The 10,790-nt window shown below is 55.3% G+C and overlaps 1 protein-coding gene across 1 annotated transcript; it reads right to left on the bottom strand.

Moving 5' to 3' along the window:
• Nucleotides 1–721: 721 nt before the first annotated feature.
• On the bottom strand, nt 722–10,782 carry LSS (lanosterol synthase). The gene is made up of 22 exons (XM_067000018.1): nt 10,631–10,782; nt 10,367–10,553; nt 10,158–10,296; nt 9,922–10,030; nt 9,439–9,560; nt 9,108–9,204; nt 8,154–8,289; nt 7,821–7,929; nt 7,349–7,467; nt 6,832–6,929; nt 6,670–6,697; nt 6,197–6,253; nt 5,561–5,632; nt 4,801–4,851; nt 4,504–4,653; nt 3,600–3,696; nt 3,319–3,424; nt 2,699–2,764; nt 2,285–2,365; nt 1,827–1,997; nt 1,333–1,411; nt 722–1,118 (listed from the first exon to the last, which is right to left on the bottom strand). Exons 1-22 carry the CDS (start codon nt 10,648–10,650, stop codon nt 933–935), a joined length of 2,280 nt encoding a protein of 759 aa, XP_066856119.1. The 5' UTR covers nt 10,651–10,782; the 3' UTR covers nt 722–932.
• Nucleotides 10,783–10,790: the final 8 nt, after the last annotated feature.

Genomic DNA, 10,790 nt, shown 5'->3' with positions numbered 1-10,790 from the left:
CTGAGATGCACACTGAGGCAGGCTATGAGGAAACCAACATACAGGGAAGTTCCACTTGCAACACTGTTAGCCATTTATTAACCCATCAGTGGACATGACTTCCAGCTCTGACAACAAAATGTGAATACTCACCCACACTAACTCAGACAGGGGTAGCTGCTGCACTGTGGGAAGCCTGGTGCCCAGGAGACCTAGGCTGTGCCCTGACATTAATCACCTCAGTGTTTTCTGCTTCAGTTTGCCATTTTCCAAAGTGGGAATGATACTGATGACTTCCACCTGTGAAGCTCTGGGAGGCCAGGTGCCACCAGCTGTGGGACAGAACAGCAGCAAAACTGAGTGAAGTACTCCTCTTTCCCAACTCAGGGAGGAGAGAAATCCATCCTGCATAGTCTTTTGTGCAGAGAGCACTTCAAATGCAGTTGCTGGCACCCACAACAGAGGCCAGTTCACCATGGACTGTGCAGTGCACTCTCTCACAATGCTGGGCACAGGAGAAGCCCCAGATCCCACACTCCTCCTGCAGAGAGCCAACCTGGGGGTGCAGGACAGGTGGGAAGACAAAAGGGGAAGACAAAGCCAGCCTTGCTCTACCCAGGATGAGAAAGAGAGAGAGCGAGAGAGAGTCTGTCTAGATTTGTAAAACAACACAGCTTGGCAGCTTTCTCTTTGCAGATCATGAGACCGGTCTGAAAAGGCACTTCACTGCACATTCCACGAGGAAGAATATACCTGGCAAGAGCCTTTAAAAGTGTATTTTTAGAAGAGGGTCAACAGAAAGCAGAGACTCCATGGTACTACAGCAGCACTCTCCTCCCTGGCAGAGGCGGTGGTCTGTGTGTTAAGATAAGCACCGAGATCCTGTGCAGGAAGCACCCGTACCCTCACGCAGCACGTGGTATCTGCAGCAGGTCAGAGGCCACCGTGTGGGTTCAAGAGGACAAGGCCGCTTCTGCAGTCTTCCTGGCCCCAGCCAAGGGTCTGGATTGCAGCTGCTCAGCGAGAGGGCTGTTGGGATGCAGCCGGCAGAAACGTCCAAGTGTCCAAATGGGGAAGACATTGCAGTACGCAGTGTAACTGATGGCACACGACTTGTTGAACACCCCAGCAATGTTCTCCTGAGAGAGAGACAGCAAGGTAGTGTGAGTGACAGGAGACCACAGGATGTCCAGGACACTGTGCTGAGCTCATCATGTTCCTGAATTTCCCACCAAAAGCCATACATGACTTCCCTTCCAGGTAAGAGAGAGCACTATTGCAATGGCTGCATGATGCCCAGGACACTTGCAACACTGGGGAACCCCCTGGAGAGAGAAGAGTGAATCCACATACCTGAGGCCAGTCGCCATTGGGCAGCTGCTTATTGATCAACACTTGGATGCCTCTTTCCAGCACCTCAATGTCAGGGTACCTGCAAAGTACAAAGGAGATACAATCGCTTTAGTGTCATCCAAACTGTCTGCATATCCCTACCCAAGTGCTTAGGGAACTCAACCACCTCCAGTCTGCCCCAGACTTGACCAAGTCATGCAACTCCAGGGTACCAGGCATTACAAGTACAGCAAAATTCTCCCTGGCTGGAGACCTGCAGTTGTGATCAAGACCTTTGCTTTCCTCTGGCTCTCCTTCTCCTGGCAGCAACAACCTCACCAGCTGGACCACAGCTTTGGTCAGTCCCCCACTGCAGAGGTGTGTGACCAAGAAACATGGTTGGGTGCATGGCCCACACTAGCAGGACCCAGAGCCTGTGCCAGCCTTTCCACACAACTCAGATGGTATTTTCCATTTCACTGGACCATGTGGTATCAGGTGAAGGCCACTCTTACCTGACAGCCATGAGCCCCAGCAGGGCCCAACACGTGTTGTGGATCTGTGATGTAGCACTCTGCACATATGTGCGTTGCTCACATGACTCGAAGTTCTCTCCCCACCCACCATCTGTCATCTGCTTGGAGAGCAGGAACTGGCAGGCCTGGGCCACTTCTCTGCATGCCACCCTGCAAAGACAGAGAATCAGACAGGGCTGGGTACATAGGAGAGCTTGCATATGTTTCCCAGATGCAAATGGGAGCTGTGCTTCACCTTGCCCATGGCAGGTGCTTTCCAAAGAGCTCAAGGCTCAGAAAAGAAAGTGCTCTAATCATATCACAGGCACCAGATTTGGGTGGAGTGGTATCTCAGGCAGGAGAGCTCATGGGCAGCCAGGGTGTCCACCCCAACCCACCCTTTGATCCCAACCCTACCCCAGAGACAACGGCAGAGGAGCTGCCTGACCCCTACTCACCCATCACAGTATGTGTACTGCATACAGGCAAATGCCTCCAGACCAAACCAGGTGCCATACGTGAAGCAAACTCCCCAGCTCCTGGGAGAGAGGGGAGACCAGTATTATCAAGGGTACTAGGACAGAAGCAGGTTGTGATACCGCTGTATCCACAGCAAGAATAGAACCAGGCAGAACAGCAGCCTGCTTGCACCTATGGCACAACCCTGCCCAGTACCACCAGCACCTGCTCGCAGATTGCTCAGGCAGCTGGTGCACTGGGATTGGAAGAGTTGGAGCCACCCCAACCCCCAAGGGAGATCAGCACGAATATGCTTGTTCTTACACACCCTACCAGCCATGAATGCTGCCCGCTGTGGCCCCTCCCATGCTGGGGCAGCCAGGGGAGAACTGAGCAGTAGGAGCACAGCTTACCCTTCCCATGAACCATCAGCTCGTTGTTTCTTGCGACAGAAGTTCAGGCCCTTCTGTAGAGTGTCTCTGGACAGGAGAAAGACACCTGATGCAGAAGCAGCCCAAACACTGTGGGCTGCTTTGTAGAAACATTTGTCATTACCTCTGAGGATTTGATGGGTCCCATGATTAAAGGCTCAATTGGCAAGAGAAAGCAGACAGGTGGTGCCACACAGAATCTCAAATTATGCAGCAGTTGGGTATTTTTCTGTTATGTGCCAGTATGCAAGCAGGGACCTAGCCTGCAACTGGCTGCAAGATCAAGGCAGCTGCTAAGTCAAGAGGAAGGCAGATGATCCACCAATTTCTCCCAGCCTGATCCCAAACAGCGTGTGCCCTCTTCCTTGAGTGAGACTGTGCGCTAGCATCTTGGGGGCACTCTAGTTTGGATGTATCACTGGCATGTCAGCCCTGAATGCACCAAGGGCCAATCCAGGGGCTGCTCCATTCCAGTGCAGAGGCAAAGGCAAGACCCTTGACAAGGCTCAGCAGGGACTGTGCTAGTAGAGGCCACTGCAGGCATTGCAGGTCATTGCGGCCTGTTTTTTTCCCCCTACTCAACTGCCCTCCCAGTGCCTCACCTGATCTCTGGGGCTCTGTGCTCAGGGAACATGTCTTGGAAGTGTCTCAGTGCCTGCATGACAGCCGATGTGCATTCCACATAGGTGTAGTCAATCATGATGTCACCTGCCAGCAGGACAAGAATATTAGTGCAACAGTCCCACTCTTGGGGTGTTCACCGAGACACACGCTACCAACCTTTGCCAAAGACCCATGGCACGTGTAGCCCACAGAAGGACATGGGGTAAAACCAGCCCCTTCACACTGTGCAGGATGACTGGGCCCATGCAGCTCCCCTTACCAAACACCTCCGAGGGGTTCAGCAACTCCAGCAAGTGACCTCCTCGCTTGGTTTCATATGTGGCAAAGCCTCCATCCGAGTTCCTCATGCTCAGCAGCTGCACAGACAAGCAGAGTGAGGGGATGGGGCTGACTCACAGGCAGTACCACATGAGTCTGGTCCCAAGTCAATTGTGAGGACAAAGTCCAACTCACATGGGTTGGCAGATTACCCACATCTCAAACCACATTGACAGGCAGGTCCAATCCAGACCATTGCATTTCCCACTCTACTCTGCACTGGTGCAGCCTCACTTGGAGTACTTTGTGCAGTTTTGGGCACCACAGTAAGAAAAAGGATGTAAAACTATCAAAGATTGTCCAAAGGTGGGCTACAACGATGATGAAGGGTCTAGAGGGGAAGACATACAAAGAGTGGCTGAAGTCACTTGGTTTGTTCAGCCTAGAGAAGAGGGGAGGCCTCATGGCGGCCCGCAGCTTCCTTGTCATGGGGAATAGACGGGCAGGTGCTGATCTGCTCTCCGGTGACGATAGGACCCTACGGAATGGCATGAACAGGGGGAGGTTCCGGTTGGATATCAGGAAAAGATTCTTCACTGAGAGGGTGGTTAGGCACTAGAACAGGCTCCCCAGGGAAGTGGTCACAGCACCAACCTGCTGGAGTTCAAAAAGCATTTGGACAATGCTCTTGGACATACTGTCTGATTTGTGTGTGGTCCTGTGTAGAGTCAGACAGTGGACTCGATGATCCTTGTTGGTCCATTCTAACTTGTGATATTCTATGCATCTATGACCACATTGGCCTTATAATGGCTTAGTAATACCAGATGTAACCTTGACTTCTCTTATTTTACCTGGGTGTAGCTGCCTGCATTTCCCCTGATCCTAATTTTTGCAGCACTTACCACATTGACAGCATCAAAGAGGCGCTCAGGGGGGACAAGTTTGGCTATGAAGGGGCACTTCTCCTGCAGCAGCATAACTGACTTCAGCCCCTCTGCTGTGCAATCTGCCACAATCCAGCCACAGTCCCGCGTGCTGAAGGGGAAGCCACCCTGAAAAGGGGCAGAAGGACTCAGCATCTTCTGGACTTGCTCTGTTCTTGTGCAGGGGAAGGCACTGCCCCTCATTCACTCCATCCCCTCTGCCCAAATCTCAGCCCTGTGCATGCACCCTTTGTAGGCCAGCTCCAGCCACTGCACCTTGTTCATATGGCGGTAATATTTCTGGTAGTCGGGTGGGTTCTCTGGAATCTGTGAAAACAAGAAACAAGTGAGGACAGGTTGAAGCTGCCCGCCTGCAGGGCCATGGACTGAAACCATCAAAGATGCAGAGTCCTGTGGAACTGTGCACCATTTATCCTTTACTGAGGAAGGCAGATGGGGAAAGAGGTCAGCTCTGGAGCAGAGAATGCTGAAGAGAAATCAAATTTTTGCCTGGCTTCCGCATGTTTCAGCATGGCTAAAGCCCCCTCTTGGTTGCTTTCCTGGCAGTGAGACATCTATTTTCAAGGGTCCCATTGACAGCACCATGAGTAAGACCTACAACTACTCCTGCATGAAGCTGCTGGTGACCCCCCCCACCTTGAGCCACTGGCCTGGCTAGCAGGAGCTTCTGCAGTCACTAGCAAAGGAGGCTGAGTTTCCCAGAAGGGTACCTCAAACACGTGGGCACCAGAGAGGCTGAGCTCTGTTTTCCAGCCTCTCTTAGCCCAAGGCAGCCAACTCAGACATCCCACAGGACCTCACAGCAGGGCCTGGGGCTGGCCAAGGTCCTCTTCAAGCTGCAAAGCTTGCTCCCAGCAAGATGGCACAGGAAACAGGCAGCTGTTCCCAGGACTATGCTAGTCCAGCCTTGAAGAAGAGCTCTTCAGAGGGATTAGAGGTATTCAGCTAGGCTCTCAGAAGAAGCCAAGTCTGCATAGCCAGCGTGGCAGAGACATCACCAACTGGTTCTGCTCACCTGGGTGAACCTGAGGAAGTCATAGGCATTCTGAAGACAGGACATGAATTCAGGTATCTTCTGGGCTTCCGCCTAGAAACAGAGCGCACAGTCAGCAAGGAGTTCTGGCCACCAAACACGCCCCTCAGGAAGAAGAAGATATGCTGGGATCTTGCTGGCCTTGGTGCCATTAACGACCACCCTTCATACAGCCAGGCTAGGGGCTACCTGGGCGACCACAACACCCTCCAAAACACACGCCTGCCATAGCTACCTCTGCCCTTATGTAGGAAAGCAGGCCTGCCTGCTGTTTCTGACAAACAGAAATGCTCTGAGGCTAGGCACAGCAAGGAGGAAGGGCCAGGGTTTTACCACAAGACTGCAGCAACGGGGAAATCTAACCTGACCCATTCGTCTGGCACTGTGACATCCTGCTTGAAAAGCAACTGGCAAAGATGGGTTGTACCAGCTGTTCTGGAAAGCTTGCATGCCACATCCAAGAGGCTCTTTGAGAAGGAGCATTTGCCTGATGCAGCTGTATGATGTGATGCCAGAATCCGTTTGGCAGAGATCTGAGCAGCCGTACAGTAGAAGCCCCTGGTATTTTAGGATACTGCCTTTTCCCAAGACAGCATGCAACACTCAGGGAAGTCTTACCTCCAGGAAGGCTTGGACAGCAAAGGCAGTATCCCACAGCTGGGATCCGTTTGTACCCTGGAAGAAAGTGGATAGGGAGTGTTAGCTGCCACTGGCAGCCTGACCTAGCTGTGGGGGCTCTAGGGCAGAATGTTCCTCCTGTATTTAGCTTCGCTGCTCCTTCCAGCCTGCATCTTGGTTTCATGTCACCCAGCACCACAGCTGACATGCTGGCACAGAGGGGACTGATGCAGCAGCTCAGGAGCAACAGAGGAACAGGAAATGAGAAAGCTGCTTCAGCCTGCTCTGTGCGCAGCAGTAACAGAAGAGGTGGCTAGTGATTTTGAGCAAAGGGACACGACAGCCACCGGATAAGCACAGCTCAGTTCACATGCAATATCAGGGCCTCTGAGCCATAGGGCAGGCAGGGGCATGTCTTTTCCCAGCATGCCAGGGTCCCTCTTAGTCACAGCTGGAATCCCACAGCACCTTACCTGCATCTTCATGCCATCAAGGCCCAGCCTGTGGGAGGAGAGAAAACTGTTGCAGCACAGGCACAGCAAGAGCACCAGGAAGAGGGCTGGGAGCCACAGCGTGCCAAAATCACAGGGATCAGAGCCCCACGCCATGCCAGGTGGATCACACTCAGTCCTTACCAGAGATAGTCAGGGATCCTGGAAACATGCTCCTGAAAAGCTGGGGAGTTCTTCCCATCCACAAACCAGCGAACCAGCATGTTGATGGTCTTCGAAATCTGTTAAAATCAGAGCTGTCACTGCTCTGGCTACAGCATCTTCCAGCCCCAGACACATACATCCCTCCCACTCAGAACCCAGCTAGGGGTCCTGAGCTTCACCCTTACAGCTCTAGCTGTGGCATCGCTCTAACTGTAACTGAGATGGTGGGGCAAATTCCACAAGATGGGCTTCCCCTCAAATCATGTCCCTGGACCACAAGGAGAGGTACCCACAGTAGGGCCACAGCTGTCCCCATGCCCTCTGTCTCTCTTGTGTCCTATTAGAGCTAAGGTCTTGAGCATTAGGAGCAGCAGGAGTTGTGCCTGAGCAAGATTCAAAGGTTTCGGTTACACACCACAACTGTAAAGGACTGTAGGACCCCAAGCAGGTTCCTAAAGAGACGAGCAAGAATTTGAAAGGATATCATGTAACCTACTGGACCAATGCTGATACAATTGGTGAATCTGTCATCAGCTTTGATGTGGTCATAGAGCTCTACAATGGCTTGCTGCCGCAGGTGGGTGCTGTGGTGGGCTTCATACAGATTCATGACAGCTGCAGGAAAAGAAAAGGACACGCAGAGAAAAATTCACCCCACGTGGACAGAGCCACTTGCTGTGACCAGCTACACCACTGCTCACATAATGACCAGCCAAGGAAAGAATGGGAACTGCTCTGCCGCAGAGCGGCCCGAGGACCAGGACGCGAGGTCCTGCTGCTACCATGGTAGCAAAGGGCCAAAGATCAAACCATCAGTGTCTTGATTCCAGCTTCAGGGCATGCACCACTAGCTGGCAGCCGACCTTAAAGAGCCCCCTTGGTACAAGACAGCTTCAGTTCCACCACCAGCCTACTCAAGGGCAGTCTCATAGCAAGGACCCTCCCACCCCAGCCAACACCACACTCACCATAGGCGACCTCCAGCAGCCAGCTGTGCGGGGTGTAGACATCACAGGCAGCCACGTTGTTCCTCTGGGCTGGCCAGTCAATGCTGGCATAGTCTTGCACATACAGCTCCTGGCAGAAGACAATACAGGTGATCAGCCTGGCAAGCTGGGAAAAAATACCCAGAGGCAGCTTGCTGCAGGAAGTTTGCTCAGCTGCCTGGACTGCTTTGCCCATGCAGGCATGAGAGCCGCCACTTCATGAGACAGTCTGGCTCTAGAGATGTGGCTGGCACAGCAGGCAGTTAGGGAGCTACGTGTGCTTGTTAGGGAGTCCCAGGAGGGCCAGCTCCTCACCTGCCGCAAGCTCCGTATGAGTTCATCCTCTTCTGCTGACAGACGCTTGGCATAACAGTAGCTCATGGGGAGGTAAACCTGGCGGCAGTGGCACCAGAGCCGGGATGGATGCGCTGGGAACCATGTAGGGAGCAGCCTGTTCATAACAGAGAATGTGCTATGGAATCAACAAGGAGGGCCAAGAGAGGCATGCAGAGATGATGGGTCAGCAGGGGGACAGCCAGGGCGGGACATGCCTTTCCCCATCCCCTGTGGCTAGGCTTTCTACTGCAGGTTACAGTTCCAGCAAAGAAAGAAGGGAACATTCACACTGCCTGACCCCACTCAGACCCTCTCCACCTTGGCTGATCCTTCTCCACTAGGGTCAGCAGACACTGTTCCTGGCCCAGTTCAGACAGGGCAAGGAGCTCAGGGAGAATTCATTTCAGGGGCCCTGCTCTTCCCCGTGTTACTTTGAAGGTGGAGGTGCAAACTGACAGTTGAATGTATCTGATGACAGAGCACCAGCAGCCCTTGGCACTGTACAGCCTCTGATCTTCCCCAGGGAAAATGACATACACTACCCTTCTCTGACACCCAGCGACTACTTGGGACCCTCTGAGTGACTGCAGAGTTTGAGCTGGCAGCTGTACACATGGCAAGCTCTGTTCTGCGAGGGCCTAGTTCTGTCTGGCCACAGGAGTGGAAGATGCTATTGGATGGATGCATCATGGACCCTATGGGTAAAACTAGTGGGGCTGAGCTCCTGCATCCCTTCAGGGCAGTGTTCAGTGCTATCTACTTGTCAGCTGACCTTGCTGCTAGCCTCCCAGCTCACAAGCAGTCTGAGCAGCCCCAGATCCAAGCCACAGCTGGAGTTATCCCAGCAAACACCAATGCCTTGCGCAGCTCTGGACTGAGCCTGGTGGCAGGACTAACAATGCTCCCCACATCCACATCGAAGGAGGCATATACCACATCTCCGGGAGAAGCGTGTTCATTCCCTCCCAGCTGTAAACGTTCAAGACAGCCAGCCAAAACTTCCCCCACGAAGGGATTCCCACAGCACCTCCTGCAGAGACGGATATTAGCTTTCAGTGTTAATGCAGCCACATCAGCTCCCTGCTCTCTCCCACATTAGAGGGTCTACCTCTCCCCAGGTTTGGGAGCATGCCACTCAGGCTGCGACACGCTTCCCAGAAGAGGGCTAGGCAGGCAGCGGTCCGAAAATGTAACAGACTTTCCCACCATAACTGAAAACCCAGATGCCACCCACAACTGCTGTGCTGGGCACAACAGCGCTGACCTTTGCTGTGTAGGTTGACACGGGCCCGCACAATGTCAGGGTCATCTGGGCCAAGCCCCAGGATCCTCAGGGCAACATAGTTGAGTGCTGTGCCAAACACTGTTGATTTATCCTCCACGTGCCTGTTGAGAACACACACAGAGATAGCACAGCCATTGGACACAACCTACTGCACATGGCTCTCTCTGTGTTGGGCTGAAGTGCCATGCCAGGGCTGACTGAGGGAAAGGGAGACTCAGCTAACCCAGGCAGAAACAAAGCTCTGTACTGCCCTGCAGTAGGATAAAATGCCACAGAGCAGATGCAGCCAGACCTGTGGCCTCTGTGACAAGAACACGCCCAGAGCCCTTCACGAGCAGGTCCAGCCACCTGGGGGTATCGCAGGTGCACCATCCCGCTTCCTGAGCCTGGGCAGGTCAAGCAGCAGCTCCACGTGCTGAACCTCAGACACACCATCACAACAGAAGCATCTTTGCTACTCACAAGCCCCAGCCTCCGTCTGGAAGTTGCACAGAGCGCAGGTAGCGCACCATCTCCTCCTGAAACCCCTCTGGCAGCTGGATCTTGGCGGTGTGGCAGGTGATGAGGAGACCTGGAAGCCCACACGGACCAACTGCTCTGTGAAGCTGAGCACGGCGTGGCGACCCGCAGCCCTCCCCGGCCGGCAGAGCCCCCGGCACCACAACGCCGTGGCAAGACCCGGCGGGGCCGGGACCCACCTGGCAGCAGGAAGAGCGGCCCGCCGTAATCGCCGGCCCAGTGCCCGTCCTCGGCCTGCAGCCCGGCGTAGAACCGCATGCCGTTGAGGGCCGCCTCCCGGGCCGTGCCGGCCGCCGGCAAGGGGCGCAGCAGCTCGTCCTGCGGGGAGACGGCACCTCAGCGGGGGAGCGCCCCCGGGCCCCGCACCCGCAGCCCGGCGGCCCCGCACCGTGTCCAGGCCGAGGCAGTGCGCTTCCAGCGCCGTCTGCGCCCGCCGCTCCCCGGCCGGCTCGCCCTCGCCGTCGCCGTCGCCCAGGTAGCGCCACCGCTGCCGGCCGCCCTCGCAGCGCAGCCGCCAGGCGGGCAGCGCCGTGGCTGCCGCCGAGCGCCGCGGGCCGCCGCGCCTCCGCACCGCCCTGCCAGAGACGGGCAGCGTTAGCCGCGGGCCAGGCCGCCGACACACCGCCCCGCGACGCCCCGCGCCGGCACTCACCCGCCGTCCGCCATCGCCATCGCCTCCGCCGGGCCGGGGCCGGGGCTAAGCCGGGGCTGGTCCGGGCCGAGCCGCGCGGCGCTGGGCCCACATGGCCTCACGGGCGGCCGCCAATGGGGCCGCGAGGCGCCCGCCCCAGCTCCGCCCCGCCCCGCCCCCA

The sequence above is a fragment of the Anser cygnoides genome, chromosome 6, assembly GCF_040182565.1.
Source record: "Anser cygnoides isolate HZ-2024a breed goose chromosome 6, Taihu_goose_T2T_genome, whole genome shotgun sequence".
NCBI lineage: Eukaryota > Metazoa > Chordata > Aves > Anseriformes > Anatidae > Anser > Anser cygnoides.
This window is presented reverse-complemented; position numbering and strand designations above follow the sequence as displayed.

What these genes read in the sequence shown, in the direction of transcription:
- LSS (XM_067000018.1), bottom strand. Translation starts at nt 10,650, where the DNA reads ATGGCGATGGCGGACGGCGG. An exon ending in TCTTTGATGCTGTCAATGTG is followed by an intron (nt 3,697 to 4,503) that starts GTAAGTGCTGCA and finishes TTGTCTGTGCAG; the next exon opens with CTGCTGAGCATGAGGAACTC. An exon ending in CAGTACACATACTGTGATGG is followed by an intron (nt 1,998 to 2,284) that starts GTGAGTAGGGGT and finishes CTGTCTTTGCAG; the next exon opens with GGTGGCATGCAGAGAAGTGG.